Source organism: Cherax quadricarinatus, chromosome 26 (assembly GCF_038502225.1).
Source record: "Cherax quadricarinatus isolate ZL_2023a chromosome 26, ASM3850222v1, whole genome shotgun sequence".
Lineage (NCBI taxonomy): Eukaryota > Metazoa > Arthropoda > Malacostraca > Decapoda > Parastacidae > Cherax > Cherax quadricarinatus.
In genome coordinates this window covers 5,774,784-5,794,052 of record NC_091317.1, presented here as the reverse complement: position 1 = coordinate 5,794,052, position 19,269 = coordinate 5,774,784, and the positions used below count along the sequence as shown (strand labels likewise).

Below are 19,269 nucleotides of genomic sequence, written 5' to 3'. Positions count from 1 at the left end.
ACTGAATGAAGCAATTAAAACCATGTCCCAGTTTAACATGAACAAGTTTTATAGTGTCTTGCTTAATGGTGACTGCTTGATGGCAATCTACAACACTCGTAGTGATTTAAAGTTAATATATTATGTATCTACTATGTATTTTTAAATTATTTTAGAGAGCAGTGGACTTGGTAGATTTGATTTATGTATATATACTATATACACAATATTAGAAATCAAATTTCATGACTATTTGCTTTAGTTGCTTTGGACTAGTTTGCTCACATATTCTTGCTGGTGTTTATGCCCTTTTCAAGCTCTTTCACATCCTCTATCCAGCATTTCCTGGGACACCCCCTTCCATCTACCCCCAATTTATACACCCTTTTGATAAGCCTATTTTTCTCCATGCTTTCTACATGCCCAAACCATCTTGACAATGTCACTATTGCTCTTTGAATTATATTTTTCAAAAGTGATGCTGTGAAAAGTATAATTCAAGAAGTAACAGGGATTTTGAAGATGGTTTAGTCATGTGAAAAAAGGGAAGAAAGATAAGTTAGTAAAGAGGATGTGAAAATCTGAGGTGGAAGGAAGGAGGTGAGAGCAGTAGAGGGAGGTTGGATGGAGGGTATGGAAGATATACAGTATTAAGAGTTAGAGACTTGATCATTGGTTAAGCTGGCATATTTTTTATATAAATAATGTTTTGTGTATGTCAACACTTTGAGAATTATTGGGCTACATTCAGCTGAAGTTTATATGGCTTGCTATTTCCTTAGTACTCTATCTTGTTGTTATCTATATTTTATATAGTAGTGCAGGTTTTCAGTTGAAACTATTTTGATAATGAATGTTCTTAATAGAAAATGCATCAATTATTCCAAAGCTAACTTAGAAACTTATGATGTTTCTGTATTGTATCATGCATCTATTGCACCAATTCCACACACATTGGCACATCCCTTCCTACTAATCACTATTAGTGAATGAGTTTTGTAATTAATTTAGAAGCACAATCTAATGTTATCTGGTTTGCTTACATGTAAACATATACTTTTACTTTTGTGATAGCCCTTCAGTGCATAGAATGGAAAGTAACCAGGTTTGACTCCAGGAAAGGGAGAGTAACTCCAGTTCCTTTCTTCAGGACTCCACCAATATTAAGAAATTCTGTTGAACGAGATTGTAACAAACCACAAATCTGCAATCAACTTGGCTCATTTCTCTGGCATCTGTTTACACAGGTGTACCAGGTACAGTGGTACCTCGAGTTACGAACTTAATTAGTTCCAGAAGGATGTTTGAGTGCTGATACCAAACGAATTTGTTTCCATAAGGAATAATGTAAATTAGATTAGTCCATTTCAGACCCCCAAAAATACACTTGTAAAAGCACTTACAAAAATACACTTACATAATTGTTAGAGTTGGGAGCTGTTCGAAATTCGAGGTACCACTGTATATTTAAAACTTTACTACTTTTATTTCTCAATATTTAATTAAGGTGTGGCTAGAAACTCTTGATGAATAAGACATGTGCAACTCTTGGGTATCCTTATTGCTGATGGGACTAACAGAAGGGACTATTGCTGAGGGACTTGCCACATCCAAAGCTAAGGGAATGATCACCTAACACTTGCCACTTCTGTTTCCAGTGTTTTATCTCCCTGTATGCAACTGAGGAAGTCTTGTGAAGGTAAAGCATTGTGGCAATAAAGATATCCAAACATTGCACATATCTTATCAACTTGTTGGCATTACATGCCATCAGAAATAGAAAACTCTTTAATAATTGTACCCATGTTACAGATGTTGGTGATGATGATTGCTTTAATGGGCATGGGACACCTGCATCAGCTCCCAGTTATGGTTGGGTTGGTGACCTCAGACTAGACCTCCCAGTTGATGAGGATGATTACTTAATGCCATCGCCACAGCCATCAGGCCTAGCCAAAGTGGGGCCTTCACACCAACACTATATGGACCTAATGGCAGATGCTCCTGGTAAGTTTATTCAAAAGTAAGCATTCTGCTTTGCAATCCTTGTCTTGTGAACACTAATAATAAATAATAGTCCTTAAACTAGATAACATAATCAGGTGAATAAAAGATAGCTGCGGGGAGGAACTTTATCTCAACATATTACCTGTGAATAGGCTTCTTCAATGAAGTCTATCCACAGGTGAAACATCTTGATATACTCCCTTTCTGCAAATTGCATCTTTCACTGCTTGTCAGTTTTGAACCATGGAAAGCAATCAGGTTGAAGGGAGCTGAAATACAGTCCAATTCCTTGGAACAAGAGCCCCTCACCAGCATCTTTCACTGCTTGTCAGTTTTGAACCATGGAAAGCAATCAGGTTGACGGGAGCTGAAATACAGTCCAATTCCTTGGAACAAGAGCCCCTCACCAGCATCAAGGAAATAACAGGCAAATTTTCAATAATTTAACTGTGGAAATTATCAAATTTTTAGTAAATAATGCCACTCACTCACCCATTTGACCATAAACAGAAATATTAATCTCAATCTTAAAATAATGAATCCTATGATACTCCAATACTGAAACTATGTACTGTGCCAAAACAAAAGCATTCACATTGCTAAACTCACAAACTAGTATTTAGTCACTTAGCCATAATACCAACTTACCCCATAGTTTAATTCTTTATTTTAAAATATTACAAATTAAGTCTGCTCGAAATGCCTAGCCATGCTAGGCGTTCTAGTGGTACACTCTGTAATCATTATTTAACTACATGTAAACCACACAACAACCAAATTCTGTAAATTCAACATTGTAATCTTTATAGATTATTATTATTATAATAAAAAAGAAGCGCTAAGCCACAAGGACTATACAACGTAATCTTTATAGAGAATAAACTTTGAATTTGAATTGAATTTGAATTTGAAAGAGAGGTTCCCAGATATTGGATGGCTCTTGATCCAAGGAAATGAACCTTGTCTCCCATTGGATAGAACTATAATGCCTCTCCGTCCTCCAGGTGTTGTATCACTCACTATGGGTTCAGCACTCTTTCCTCTGCATAACTGTAGTAGTAATGCCCTCAGTTAACATGACAGCTTCTTAAAGAGTTGTATTATTCCAGAATATCATTTTATTTTATGAGTAGTAGGTTGGTAGGCAGCAACCACCCAGGGAGGTACTACCGTTCTGCCAAGTGAGTGTAAAACGAAAGCCTGTAATTGTTTTACATGATGGTAGGATTGCTGGTGTCTTTTGTCTGTCTCATAAATATGCAAGATTACAGGTACATCTTGCTACTTCTACTTACACTTAAGTCGCACTGAACATACATGTACACGTTTATTTATACACACTCGTCTGAGTTTTCTTTGATTTTATCTTAGTTCTTGTTCTGGGAGACAGCAATGGTGAAGCTGGAGGTGCTGTCCTGGGAGACAGTAATGGTGAAGCTGGAGGTGCTGTCCTGGGAGACAGTAATGGTGAAGCTGGAGATTTTGTCCAGGTAGTCGGGAATTTTACGCAGGAAGGAATACATATAAATGACCTCATAGGGGACAGGAGCCGTAGTGGGGAAACAAGTGTAGTCAAAGATAAGATAAAACCAATATTGCAAACTAGAAATACCACAGGATATAGCAAACAAGAGGACTCCACTAGCAATACTGAGGATATATTACCAAAAACAACTTTTGGAAGCTCCATTGTTGGTGCTAGGGAGGATAGGAATAAGACAGGGAAACATGCACCAACAGGGAATACAGTCACAGAAACCCAAGGCAAATGGAAACCAAGCCTGTGCACATACTATGCACTTGGTATCTGCAGGCATGGGAAATCTGGAAAAACAGATGGGACGTGCAACTATGACCACCCTAGAAAATGCCGTGCCCATATGACAACAGGAAAATGCAAACTCCCTTCCTGTAAGCTTTTTCACCCTGAAATGTGTACCTCTTCAGTACAGGAAAGACTGTGCTATAACTTAAATTGCCAGGCACACCATCTAAAGGGGACAAAAAGATACAAAACATCCAAGCCATGGGAAAACCTGGGTAGCCACAGCCACTCAAGAGGGAGAGGTTTTTTAGTGCCAGGAAGGAAAAAAAACTGGCAGGAAATGGCAGAAATCGTGCACCAAATCCAGTCATTCCTGGAGTGGAATCACAGTCGATGGCCTCCACTCCAAACCAACTGATACATATACTAATGCCGGAAAAAAAATCCCCCCCCAGTACCAACAATACCACCAGTCCGATGACATTCTTCTTTGCAAATATACAGGGTCTAAAGCCAGCAACAAACAACAAAATACCTTTCATCCGTGGACTGCTTGCAGAGGCAAAGGCAATGTTCGCGGCTTTCACTGAGACCCACATAAAGGATCACCTGGACAACGAAATATGGATCCCAGGTTACAACCTATACAGATGTGACAGAGTGAACAGGCAAAAGGGGGGGTTTGGCCTGTACATAGCAGAGTCACTTGTTTGCACAGAACTGCTTAATGCCTCAAATGATGTAGTGGAAGTTTTAACAGTAAAGGTCTACAAGCCTCCGGATGCAACATCCCAGCAATTCCAGGAGCAGCTGTTAAAAATTGACCACTGTCTGGAAAATCTTCCAGCTCCTGCACCCAACATCTTGCTCCTTTGGGATTTCAACTTAAGGCACCTAAAATGGAGGAATATAGCAAATAATATTGTTGCAGTAATAACACCAGGAGACAGCTCTGATGAAAACTCACACTCACACGAGCTTTTAAATCTCTGCACAAAATTCAATTTAAACCAGCAAATAATAGAGCCTACTAGACTGGAGAATACACTAGACCTCATCTTCACTAACAATGATGATCTGATAAGAAATGTCACCATATCAAAAACAATGTACTCAGATCACAACATAATTGAGGTTCAGACATGTATGCGTGGAGCCCCAGACCGACATAACGAGATTAGTCACGAGGGAGCATTCACCAAATTCAACTTCAATAACAAAAACATAAAGTGGGACCAAGTAAACCAAGTCCTAACCTATATAAGCTGGGAAGATATACTAAGCAACACAGGCCCCAACTTATGCCTAGAACAGATTAACTTGGTGGCACTCGATGTATGCACAAGGCTTATTCCTCTAAGAAAAAGGAGGAGTAGATGTAAAATAGAAAGAGACAGGTGCTCCCTTTACAGGCGACGGAAAAGAATAACAGAGCGGCTAAAAGAGGTCAATATATCTGAAATGCGTAGGGAGACACTGGTCAGAGAAATAGCAAGCATCGAACTTAAGCTAAAGGAATCTTATAGGAGTCAGGAATCGCGGGAAGAACTAAAAGCCATAAATGAAATCGAAAGAAACCCAAAGTATTTCTTCTCCTATGCCAAATAAAAGTCGAGAACAACGTCCAGTATTGGGCCCCTACTTAAACAAGATGGGTCCTACACAGATGACAGCAAGGAAATGAGTGAGCTACTCAAGTCCCAATATGACTCAGTTTTTAGCAAGCCGCTAACCAGACTGAGAGTCGAAGATCAAAATGAATTTTTTATGAAAGAGCCACAGAATTTGGTTAACACAAGCCTATCCGATGTTATCCTGATGCCAAATGACTTCGAACAGGCGATAAATGACATGCCCATGCACTCTGCCCCAGGGCCAGACTCATGGAACTCCGTGTTCATCAAGAACTGCAAGAAGCCCCTATCACGAGCCTTTTCCATCCTATGGAGAGGGAGCATGGACACGGGGGTCGTCCCACAGTTACTAAAAACAACAGACATAGCCCCACTCCACAAAGGGGGCAGTAAAGCAACAGCAAAGAACTACAGGCCGATAGCACTAACATCCCATATCATAAAAATCTTTGAAAGGGTCCTAAGAAGCAAGATCACCACCCATCTAGAAACCCATCAGTTACACAACCCAGGGCAACATGGGTTTAGAACAGGTCGCTCCTGTCTGTCTCAACTATTGGATCACTACGACAAGGTCCTAGATGCACTAGAAGACAAAAAGAATGCAGATGTAATATATACAGACTTTGCAAAAGCCTTCGACAAGTGTCACCATGGCGTAATAGCGCACAAAATGCGTGCTAAAGGAATAACAGGAAAAGTTGGTTGATGGATCTATAATTTCCTCACTAACAGAACACAGAGAGTAGTCGTCAACAGAGTAAAGTCCGAGGCAGCTACGGTGAAAAGCTCTGTTCCACAAGGCACAGTACTCGCTCCCATCTTGTTCCTCATCCTCATATCCGACATAGACAAGGATGTCAGCCACAGCACCGTGTCTTCCTTTGTAGATGACACTCGAATCTTCATGACAGTGTCTTCCATTGCAGACACTGCAAGGCTCCAGGCGGACATCAACCAAATCTTTCAGTGGGCTGCAGAAAACAATATGAAGTTCAACGATGAGAAATTTCAATTACTCAGATATGGTAAACACGAGGAAATTAAATCTTCATCAGAGTACAAAACAAATTCTGGCCACAAAATAGAGCGAAACACCAACGTCAAAGACCTGGGAGTGATCATGTCGGAGGATCTCACCTTCAAGGACCATAACATTGTATCAATCGCATCTGCTAGAAAAATGACAGGATGGATAATGAGAACCTTCAAAACTAGGGATGCCAAGCCCATGATGACACTCTTCAGGTCACTTGTTCTATCTAGGCTGGAATATTGCTGCACACTAACAGCACCTTTCAAGGCAGGTGAAATTGCTGACCTAGAAAATGTACAGAGAACCTTCACGGCATGCATAACGGAGATAAAACACCTCAATTACTGGGAGCGCTTGAGGTTCCTAAACCTGTATTCCCTGGAATGCAGGCGGGAGAGATACATGATTATATACACCTGGAAAATCCTAGAGGGACTAGTACCGAACTTGCACACGAAAATCACTCACTACGAAAGCAAAAGACTTGGCAGATGATGCAACATCCCCCCAATGAAAAGCAGGGATGTCACTAGCACGTTAAGAGACCATACAATAAGTGTCAGGGGCCCCGAGACTGTTCAACTGCCTCCCAGCATACATAAGGGGGATTACCAACAGACCCCTGGCAGTCTTCAAGCTGGCACTGGACAAGCACCTAAAGTTGGTTCCTGACCAGCCGGGCTGTGGCTCGTACGTTGGTTTGCGTGCAGCTAGCAGTAACAGCCTGGTTGATCAGGCTCTGATCCACCAGGAGGCCTGGTCACAGACCAGGCCACGGGGGCGTTGACCCCCGGAACTCTCTCCAGGTAAACTCCAGGTAATTACTTTTCCTTTTATATCCATGGGGAAGTGGAATAAGAATCTTTCCTCCGTAAGCCATGCGTGTTGTAAAAGTCAACTAAAATGCTGGGAACAATGGGCTAGTAATCCCTTTTCCTGTAATAATTACTAAAAAGAATAAGAAGAAGAAAATTGTCAAAGCGGGAAGTCTGAATGTGTGTGGATGTTGAGTGAATGATAAGAAAGAGATGATTGTGGATGTTATGAATGAGAAGAAGCTGGATATCCTGGCTTTAAGTGAAACAAAGCTGAAGGGGGTGGGTGATTTTCATGGAAGAGGAATAAATGGGATTAGGTCAGGGGTTTCTAATAGAGTTAGAGCTAAAGAAGGAGTAGCAATAATGTTGAAGGATAAGCTATGGCAGGAAAAGAGGCACTATAAATGTATTAATTTAAGGATTATGTGGAGTAAAATAAAGGTTGGATGTGAGAAGTGGGTTATAGTAAGCGTATATGCACCTGGGGAAGAGAGAAGTATAGAGGAGAGAGAGAGTGATTTTGGGAAATGTTGAGTGAATGCGTGGGGAGTTTTGAACCAAGTGTGAGAGTACTTGTGGTTGGGGATTTTAATGCTAAAGTGGATAAAAATGTTGTGGAGGGAGTAGTAGGTAAATTTGGGGTGCCAGGGGTAAATGAAAATGGGGAGCCTTTAATTGAGCTATGTGTAGAAAGAGGTTTGGTAATAAGTAATACATATTTTATGAAAAAGAGGATAAATAAATATACAAGGTATGATGAAGCATGTAATGAAAGTAGTTTGTTAGATTATGTATTGGTGGATAAAAGGTTGATGGGTAGGCTCCAGGATGTACACGTTTATAGAGGGGCAACTGATATATCGGATCATTATCTAGTTGTAGCTACAGTTAGAGTAAGAGGTACATGGGATAAGAGGAAAATGGCAACAACAAGTAAGAGGGAGGTGAAAGTGTATAAACTAAGGGAGGAGGAAGTTCGAGTGAAATATAAGCAACTATTGGCAGAAAGGTGGGCTGGTGCAGGTATGAGTAGTGGGGGGGTTGAAGAGGGTTGGAATAGTTTTAAAAATGCAATATTAGAATGTGGGGCAGAAGTTTATGGTTATAGGAGGGTGGGTGCAGGAGGAAAAAGGAGTGATTGGTGGAATGATGAAGTAAAGGGTATGATAAAAGAGAAAAAGGTAGCTTATGAGAGGTATTTACAAAGCAGAAGTGTTATAAGAAGAGCAGAGTATATAGAGAGTAAAAGAAAGGTGAAGAGAGTGGTGAGAGAATGCAAAAGGAGAGTGGATGATAGAGTGGGAGAGGTACTATCAAGAAATTTTAATGAAAATAAGAACAAATTTTGGAGTGAGTTAAACAAGTTAAGAAAGCCTAGGGAACAAATGGATGTCAGTTAAAAACAGAGTAGGGGAGTTAGTAGATGGGGAGATGGAGGTTTTGGGTAGATGGCGAGAATATTTTGAGGAACTTTTAAATGTCGATGAAGAAAGGGGGGCGGTAATTTCATGCACTGACCAGGGAGGTATACCATCTTTTAGGAGTGAAGAAGAGCAGGATGTGAGTGTGGGGGAGGTGCCTGAGGCATTACGTAGAATGAAAGGGGGTAAAGCAGATGGAACTGATGGGATTATGACAGAAATGTTAAAAGCATGGGGGGACATAGTGTTGGAGTGGTTGGTATTTTTGTTTAATAAATGTCTGAAAGAGGGGAAGGCACCTAGGATTGGCGGAGAGTGTGTATTGTCCCTTTATATAAAGGGAAGGGGGACAAAAGAGATTGTAAAAATTACAGAGGAATAAGTTTTCTGAGTATACCAGGAAAAGTGTACGGTAGGGTTATTATTGAAAGAATTAGAGGTAAGACAGAATGTAGGATTGCAGATGAGCAAGGAGGTTTTAGAGTGGGTAGGGGATGTGTAGATCAAGTGTTTACATTGAAGCATATATGTGAACAGTATTTAGATAAAGGTAGGGAAGTTTTTATTGCATTTATGGATTTAGAAAAGGCATATGATAGAATGGACAGGGAAGCAATGTGGCAGATGTTGCAAGTATATGGAATAGGTGGTAAGTTACTAAATGCTGTAAAGAGTTTTTATGAGGATCGTGAGGCTCAGGTTAGAGTGTGTAGAAGAGAGGGAGACTACTTCCCGGTAAAAGTAGGTCTTAGACAGGGATGTGTAATGTCACCATGGTTGTTTAATATATTTTTAGATGGGGTTGTAAAAGAAGTAAATGCTAGGGTGTTTGGGAGAGGGGTGGGATTAAATTATGGGGAATTAAATACAAAATGGGAAGTGACACAGTTACTTTTTGCTGATGATACTGTGCTTATGGGAGATTCTAAAGAAAAATTGCAAAGGTTAGTGGATGAATTTGGGAGTGTGTGTAAAGGTAGAAAGTTGAAAGTGAACATAGAAAAGAGTAAGGTGATGAGAGTATCAAGTGATTTAGATAAAGAAAAATTGGATAACAAATTGGGGAGGAGGAGTATGGAAGAAGTGAATGTTTTCAGATATTTGGGAGTTGACGTATCAGTGGATGGATTTATGAAGGATGAAGTTAATCATAGAATTGATGAAGGAAAAAGGTGAGTGGTGCATTGAGGTATATGGGGAGGCAAAAAATGTTATCTATGGAGGCAAAGAAGGAAATGTATGAAAGTATAGTAGTACCAACACTCTTATATGGGTGTGAAGCTTGGGTTGTAAATGCTACAGTGAGGAGGCGGTTGGAGGCAGTGGAGATGTCCTGTCTAAGGGCAATGTGTGGTGTAAATATTATGCAGAAAATTCGGAGTGTGGAAATTAGAAGAAGGTGTGGAGTTAATAAAAGTATTAGTCAGAGGGCTGAAGAGGGTTTGTTGAGGTGGTTTGGTCATTTAGAGAGAATGGATCAAAGTAGAATGACATGGAGAGTGTATAAATTTGAAGGGGAAGGAAGGCAGGGTAGGGGTCGTCCTCGAAAAGGTTGGAGGGAGAGGGTAAAGGTGTTGTGGGCGAGGGGTTTGGACTTCCAGCAAGTGTGCGTGAGCGTGTTAGATAGGAGTGAATGGAGACGAATGGTATTTGGAACCTGACGAGCTGTTGGAGTGTGAGCAGGGTAATATTTAGTGAAGGGATTCAGGGAAATCGGTTATTTTATTAACCGGACTTGAGTCCTGGAAATGGGAAGTACAGTGCCTGCACTCTAAAGGAGGGGTTTGGGATATTGGCAGTTTGGAGGGATATATTGTGCATTTTTATATGTATATATTTCTAAACTATTGTATTCTGGGCACCTCTGCAAAAACAGTGATTATGTGTGAGTGAGGTGAAAGTGTTGAATGATGATGAAAGTATTTTCTTTTTGGGGATTTTCTTTCTTTTTGGGTCACCCTGCCTTGGTGGGAGACGGCTGACTTGTTGAAAAAAAAAAAACAATAATTTTATTTTAATATAAATTTTCCTGGAAGGTCCAGTATATCTGGTGTATACCTGGAGAGGCTTTTGGGGTCAGTGCCCCCTGTGGCCCAGTCTGTGACCAGGCCTCATGGTGGATCAGGGCCTGATCAACCAGGCTTTTACTGTTGGCTTCAAGCATAGCACTGATTAATTATGCAGCCTCTTGATTTAGTTTTACCAGGGGGAAACACTAAACCTGTAGGGGTCATATAGTGTCTGGGGAATGGGAGGAATTCAGGTTTGATCCAGGGTGAGAAAATATCCAGTTTCTTGGATCAGGAGCTCCTCTTCAGGATCATGGTACTTTTCTTGAGAGGATTTGACATCAGAAAATTGTAATTTGAGTTCGGAAATTAATTTCATTATAATTAATTTACTGAGGAAAGAAATTGAGTTTTTCCTCAAGACTTTAAACCAAGAAATTAGCTACAGTATATTCACAATATGAAGTTTGATAATGAAACTTTGCAATGTAATCCTCCTGGTAACCCTTTTGGGACATCCTTAATTTGGCTCCACTCAAGGATGGTGCCTTGATGCTGGTGAGAGGCTCTTGATTCAAGGAATTGCACTTTTTCTCCCCTTCCTTAAATCAAACCTGAATGCCTCCCATTTTCCCATGTGTTGTAACACCCCTATGGGTTTAGTGTTCCCTACATGAATAATAATTTTACACTAATCAGTTTTCAACATTATACTTTTCCAATTTGTTTCTAAACAATAGATAATAAGTGCCACTATGTTTTAGTAAATAGGTTTGCTGGATACAATTAGGGTACACTGAGCTTGTAAGCCTATGCCCATTTATAAGTATCTCCTCTGATCTGTACCAGAGCCATCCAATGAAAGAGAAACAGCTTTCACTGAATTTAGATCAAGTCTGGACCAGGTCTGCTAGATGACAGGGCAGATGCAATACAAAGGCTAGGTGTGAAACAGAAATGCTAGCCTGACTGGGTTTACATCCCTCGACTACCAAGCCACTGTTGGCCCAGCCATGAATAATGACTAGACATAACACACTCATAGCCATAGTACACTGAAATAGTTGGGAGGCAGAAATGATATATATATATACAAAACAAAAGTGAAAAGCAAGAGACTTGGTAGACAGTGCAAAGTACCTGCAATAAAAAGCAAAGATGTGAAGAATACGATCAACAAGAACTGTCAAGTGTTGGAGGTCCCTGACTTCAACACCCACCCTCTGTACATTAAGGGTATTATCAACAAGCCTCTGGCAATCATGCAGAGAGAACTGGACATGTTCCTCAGATCAGCTCCTAACCAGCCAGGCTGTGGTTTGTTTGTAGTAGTGTGTGTTACTAGCAGTAATCTTGATGTACTAGCAGGCCTGGCTTGACTTCAGTAACTGACCTATTCAAGGAAAAAATTCTATGACTGAGGAGTAGACACTATAATACTTCACTGGCATCTTGTGGAAGATCATAACTGTTTGTAGGAACAAGGAAGCACTGTATGACCCTTACAGGTTTAGTGCTTGGTTATGATTATAATAATGTAGGAAACAAAAGAGGCAGAAATAACTAGCCGTCCTGTGCCTTAAGGGCGCAAAAACTGTTCACAAGATTGTAGGTGCATGTTCTACAGTACTAAGATATTGCACTGTTAGACTACTAACACTTCTCCACACACTATATGTGATACTACACACTGGAACAAGTGTGTATGTTCTGTACTGGGATATACAGTATATGACAATGTTGGCACTGGTGGCATTTCATTTTGTAAATCACAGATCTGGCTTTGCAAGTAGCTTGTGAACTCAGGAATGCCATCTCGTGTACACACACATGGTCAATGAACATCTAGCCAATTGGACACAGAATTACAGGTAACATGCAAGTAGCAAGTAGAATAGTACGTGTGTACAACCTGTGTGTGACCTAGGGTGCACGATACAGCAAGCTGCTTGCTGGCACATGCCTCACTAAACTGGTTCCCACACATCTCACCTGTGACATTCTTTGTCATGTTGCAGCTGAGGTAGGTTCCCTACAGTTGCTAACTAGGCAACTGATGATGATAAGGATGGCAATAGTGTGTAGTCATTTGCAGGTTTGTTGACACGACTCTGGATGCAAACTGTTCTGGGTACCACTGCCACCATTATACCAGTGTATATTATGTAGTCAGTAGCATCATGGTAGAGCAATTGGCCAGTGGCAAACTAGTAGGTTTATTGTAGACTGGTAGGGTATACAGTGAGTCTGCAAGCCTTTGTCAGCCCATATGTGGACAAGAGAATGGACCCTCTGACCTGTACCAGGTCTTCTGAATGAATGAAACGTGTTGGACCAGGTCTGCTAGATGACAGAGCAAGTGCAATGTGGTGGCGAGGTGAGCAATAGGAATGTTAACCTGACTGGGCTGACATATCATTAATAATTACAAATAATATCCTTTTCTAGTTGTTTTTATCAAAGTGTAATGATTTCTGCATACAGTAATATTGTGCTTGTGTCAATGTCACTGAAAACTATTGAAACTAATCAACTTACTAAATTACATATCCTGTTGCAGATGGACGAAGGAATGATCACAACCAGAGCCGTGGATTTAAGGGACCAAACGGAATTGCTGGACAGCAATGGGTGGGTATGGACAATCCAGAATACCACATGATGAATGCACGTGCTCAGATGTACGCTGGGCGCCGCATCCACCCTCAGCAGACTGTGGGAGTGCCTGTATTAGAACCAGGTCGTTTCAACAGCTATGGTGGTAGTAGCGGACACAGCAGTGTTAGTAGTAATGGCCATCCACAACATCATTCTCCACAAGAGATGCCACATGAATATTATAATGAGCTATCACCTCACTCACCTCATACCTTGGCACCTCGTAGTGAAACAACAGTCTGAACATAAACATTTATTTTCTGACTCACTGTGGGACTTGAATGAAAAATTTTGGAAATAGTCAGAGTGATGAGTTGTACAAGACTTTTCCCAGGACTATAACCCTCGACTCTCTTGCCTCCTTACAAAGACAGTGTAAGTGGCCTCGTGACCATGATGAGATGTGGTACATACAACTTACGCTGTAAGGGATATGTGCAAGTGTCAGAAGATCACAGTATTGAGAGAGAGTTGGAAATATCCTTGCAAAAACTAATGTTTTTCTTTAACATTATTATTATTCCAATGGCTTATGGACCATTGCAAACTTTTATCCAGTGAAGTTCTATAATTTAAAAGATTATACAATCAATATTCCATTCTTAATATGTGATATGCAAGGATGCCAATGTCTTACTTCATATAATGGACACCTGGATGTAGTGGTTCATTATACCCTTTACAATCAGTGTTAGGGTAGAAGTGATTCAACAATGATTAATGAAATGGACTGGCTGTAACTAGTCCATTTGCAAGAGCTCCAAGAAGCTTACCTTTTCTGTGATTTTAAATATAGTTTTATGTCTTGAACATTTGTGCAAATGCTGCAGTAGAAATAAGTTAAAGTGAACAATATAATGATTATGAACTGCAAGAAGGTAAAAAAATAAGTGATATTAACAATGACCTTCCAAAGTGGTGAGTGACATGATTTTATTTACTTCACAAGATTCAGCTGCAATTTTAGTTATCAAAGGAAACTGTTATTTGACAAGAAAGTGATTTTAGGGTATAATAGTCATCTTTTCTATTTTATTATAAAAATAACTAAAGAGCAAACCTGATTGCCAATGGACAGTTCCTAGGTGTTGGCTAAACATTATGGCTGTACATTTTGTTAATGACCTGGTAAAATCATGAATCTTCTTTTTTTTTACATAAATACTTTGGACATTAAATATTCACATATTTGAGAGTCTTTTCACTTTTTATTATGATTTCATAGCTATTGCCTTTTTTATTCAATGGCCTATTAACATATTTTAATCAAAATGTACACAATTCCATATCTGAAATTGCCATATTCAATTTTTACATTACTACGACAACTAGATTCTCATGGTAACATCAGTGTTGTGTATTTATTCAAAATGCCATTGGCCTATAACTCTGAATTTGTTACAACATTGCAGCTTGACTTTCCAGTTATTTAATAATGTAACATGAAACAATTACATTCATCTGGTTAATCAGTGTCCATATTTTCAGTGAGCTGTTAATGTAGTCAAGGAAATTTTCCTGCATCAGGACTAATTCTTGATGCCTGAAGATGAAAACTTTTCATGCTCTCATGCTTCACTCTTGCCATCATTTTTCAATTAGGTCATCTCACATCTTGTATAAACATGATTTATTCTATCATCCTCAGATAATCAGTACTGTCCAAGCAGTATTCTTGACAAAGGGTACTAGTGGAATGCTCTCTGAGGGTAATCATCATTAGTCCTTGTATGTAGTACTGACTGCTCTTAGTTGCCAAGTTTATCATTGGTCACTTTAAAAATGTGTACCACTACTGCTGAAAACTGTATTCAAGATGATAGATGTTACAAGTGCCAAAAGTTTTGTATATCTACTCTGCCATCTTGTTATAAGGCAGACCAAGCAGCTGCCATTGTCAAGTTTGCCTCTGCAGGAATGTAAAGATGGTTTACTTAGTAATCCAAAGGAATGGGTTTCAAAGTCATTGAACTCTGTCTTCAAAATCTTCACTAAACCTGAACCTGTGTGAAAATATTAAGATGATGGGCCTGTTGATAACTGTAGAGATTGTTTTTATGTCCTGTAATTTTTCAGTTTTGAGGTTTTACTCCTTGATTTTTTTCATTTATAATGTATTGGTGTTGACATCTCAAGTTAACAGTATATTATTTACCATGCTATGTACTGTAATTTACTTTTGATACAACACCTTGAATATAGTACAAATCAGTTCTTCCATTACCCATTCCAGTGCCTGTGCTTGGTCTGTCAGATTGCACAAATTTGCTTCAAAATCATTCTTGACAGCTCGTGCAATACTCTCAGTGCGTAAATATTGCTGTCACTTGCTTAATTTTCATGAAATTCTTGGTAGCTTCAAGCTTATAAAGGACAAAACAAACTGGTTTGACAATGGTATTAAAGAAATCTGTTGTCTTTCAGTTTTTATGTTCACTGTACAGTGTTTTATTTTAAAACGTACGTAGATGGGTGGGTTTGCAGAGAGTTAAAGGTACTTTTCAAGTGAATTCGTCCAAAAAATTAATTTTGACATCACATTCTTTCAATATTATATACACTGTATTTTGAAATTTGTTTCCTTCCATTTCTTTTCAAAGTTTATAATTTAATATGCCTAACTATATGATATCTATGTTCTTGAAGGTTCAAATAAAAAACAAAATGAAGACAAATTACCTTAATTATAGAAAACAGGATATCATGAGCACAGCTCTCCTCCTGGAATTACAAATATTAAGTAGAAAACCATTACCTCTTAACCACCCATTACAAATTGCTGCATATAAATGTACAATATTGTATGATATATAATTTGTTGGCCAAATACAGAGGTCTCAGAAAGTGATTATTCATATATTGCAAACTTTTTGAGTCTTCTGTGCATTCTTAACTTCTCAAGTCAGGGACCTGTAAATTTTTATATACTGTATACAAAAATGCATGATGAATAAATTTGAGCTGAGATATGAAAAATACAATTTCAAGTAATTCTTTGAACAAAAATTGCAAAAGTTCAGATTTTAAAGTCATGTGTTATTGCATTGTGGGAGGAACTTATTGCCTCGTGTCAGGAGCAAAGTTGAAAGAATGAACTGTCATAAATGTGTCCCATCTAGTGGTACAAAATTAAAGGTCTATACAAATGTCCAATAAGGAGGTGTTAAGTGTGATCAGTAATGTGGCACTTTTGAGATGGATAATCAAATTTCTCCACTAAGTGACTTGTCAAAATCCACTTTATTGATCAGTAAGTCTATCTTCCATTTCTTATGTATTATTGTAAATATTGAGGTGTAAATTGTTTATATTTTTAGAGCAGAATTTATAAATTCTCCTATTTGAATAATAACAGTTTTGTACTTAATGGGATTATGTACTTACATATTCATCTTAATTCTTCCTTGCTTGATAGAAATCACTTGTAAGTGTGGAGTAGCCAGTGTGATAAGCCTGTGAGGCACCTGACACAAGGCTCTCTTATAATACTTGAGGTATTGAGGAGAGAATGCAAGTGTTTTGTGGCATCTTGAGTTGGTTGCATGCAGTTGTAGCCATCATGAGTTGAGCTGGTTGTGGAATGATATCTCAGATAAGCAAGAAAAAGTGTATCTATACCACAAATTTTGCAATAAAAGGTCATTTTAATGTTTTTTGTTTTATCACCAAACACTTCCAAAGTTGAAGTAAATAACCTATTAAATGTGTGAAATACACATTAATTGAATTATTGTTATATTTATGGGGAAGCATTAAGCCTATAGAAATCATACAGTGCATGGAAAATGGGAGATAAAAAAGTTCAATCCAAAAAGAAAGGAGAGCTCCAATTCCTTGAATTAAGAACCTATTACCAGCATCAAGGCATCTATTTTAAAGTGATGGTTAAGATAGAATAGGTTCAATGGGTGCACACTATATTATAGTTATAGCAATGCATCCAACAGACTTACTAGAGTCATTCAGCCTAAGAAGCAGAGATGGCTCAATCCTCCATCCACTAGTATTAGAACAAACTACCTAACTAGACCCACCTATATCTTTGCCTCACCATGAGTTTCAGTTTCTTTGAGCGAAAAATGAGAAGCATAAAATAACAATAGTATAGTAAATGTTACTGTGAATAGCTGATTTTCTTAATTTGATAGCGTTATTATGCACCCCAAAACCTTCTTCCTGCCAGTAATGAAAAAAAGAAGAACAATATTCCAGGGACTTGACCAAGAGAATATGATTACAAAGGCACACTGTGTTCAGGAACTTGGCTTCAAAGTTTATTTTATTTTATTATCACACTGGCCGATTCTCACCAAGGCAGGGTGGCCCGAAAAAGAAAAACTTTCACCATCATTCACTCCATCATTGTCTTGCCAGAAGGGTGCTTTACACTACAGTTTTTAAACTGCAACATTAACACCCCTCCTTCAGAGTGCAGGCACTGTACTTCCCATCTCCAGGACTCAAGTCCGGCCTGCCGGTTTCCCTGAACTCCTTCATAAATGTTACTTTGCTCACACTCCAACAGCACGTCAAGTATTAAAAACCATTTGTCTCCATTCACTCCTATCAAACGCTCACGCATGCCTGCTGGAAGTCCAAGCCCCTCGCACACAAAACCTCCTTTACCCCCTCCCTCCAACCTTTCCTAGGCCGACCCCTACCCCGCCTTCCTTCCACTACAGACTGATACACTCTTGAAGTCACTCTGTTTCGCTCCATTTTCTCTACATGTCCAAACCACCTCAACAACCCTTCCTCAGCCCTCTGGACAATAGTTTTGGTAATCCCGCACCTCCTCCTAACTTCCAAACTACAAATTCTCTGCATTATATTCACACCACACATTTCCCTCAGACATGACATCTCCACTGCCTCCAGCCTTCTCCTTGCTGCAACATCCATCACCCATGCTGCACACCCATATAAGAGCGTTGGTAAAACTATACTCTCATACATTTCCCTCTTTGCCTCCAAGGACAAAGTTCTTTGTCTCCACAGACTCCTAAGTGCACCACTCACCCTTTTCCCCTCATCAATTCTATGATTCACCTCATCTTTCATAGACCCATCCGCTGACACGACCTTCAAAAATATCTGAATACATTCACCTCCTCCATACTCTCTCCCTCCAATCTAATATCCAATCTTTCATCACCTAATCTTTTTGTTATCCTCATAACCTTACTCTTTCCTGTATTCACTTTTAATTTTCTTCTTTTGCACACCCTACCAAATTCATCCACCAATCTCTGCAACTTCTCTTCAGAATCTCCCAAGAGCACAGTGTCATCAGCAGAGAGCAACTGTGACAACTTCCACTTTATGTGTTATTCTTTATCTTTTAACTCCACGCCTCTTGCCAAGACCCTCGCATTTACTTCTCTTACAACCCCATCTATAAATATATTAAACAACCACGGTGACATCACACATCCTTGTCTAAGGCCTACTTTTACTGGGAAATAATTTCCCTCTTTCCTACATACTCTAACTTGAGCCTCACTATCCTTGTAAAAACTCTTCACTGCTTTCAGTAACCTACCTCCTACACCATACACCTGTAACATCTGCCACATTGCCCCCCTATCCACCCTGTCATACGCCTTTTCCAAATCCATAAATGCCACAAAGACCTCTTTAGCCTTATCTAAATACTTATAAATACTTATATGTTTCACTGTAAACACCTGGTCCACACACCCCCTACCTTTCCTAAAGCCTCCTTCTTCATCTGCTATCCTATTCTCCGTCTTACTCTTAATTCTTTCAATAATAACTCTACCATACACTTTACCAGGTATACTCAACAGACTTATCCCCCTATAATTTTTGCACTCTCTTTTGTCCCCTTTGCCTTTATACAAAGAAACTATTCATGCTCTCTGCCAATCCCTAGGTACCTTACCCTCTTCCATACATTTATTAAATAATTGCACCAACCA

The 19,269-nt window shown here is 39.3% G+C and overlaps 1 protein-coding gene across 4 annotated transcripts in view; it reads left to right on the top strand.

Annotated features, from left to right (window-relative positions):
• Positions 1 to 16,975, top strand: part of Egfr (epidermal growth factor receptor) — a 222,786-nt gene extending 205,811 nt beyond the window's left edge. For all 4 annotated transcript variants that reach the window (XM_070088765.1, XM_070088764.1, XM_070088762.1 and 1 more), the window contains 2 exons: positions 1,792 to 1,986; positions 13,230 to 16,975. In XM_070088765.1, coding sequence (XP_069944866.1) covers positions 1,792 to 1,986; positions 13,230 to 13,570 — 536 coding nt within the window. In that variant the 3' untranslated portion in view covers positions 13,571 to 16,975. The remainder of the gene's footprint in view (positions 1 to 1,791; positions 1,987 to 13,229) is intronic.
• The last annotated feature ends 2,294 nt before the right edge of the window (positions 16,976 to 19,269 follow it).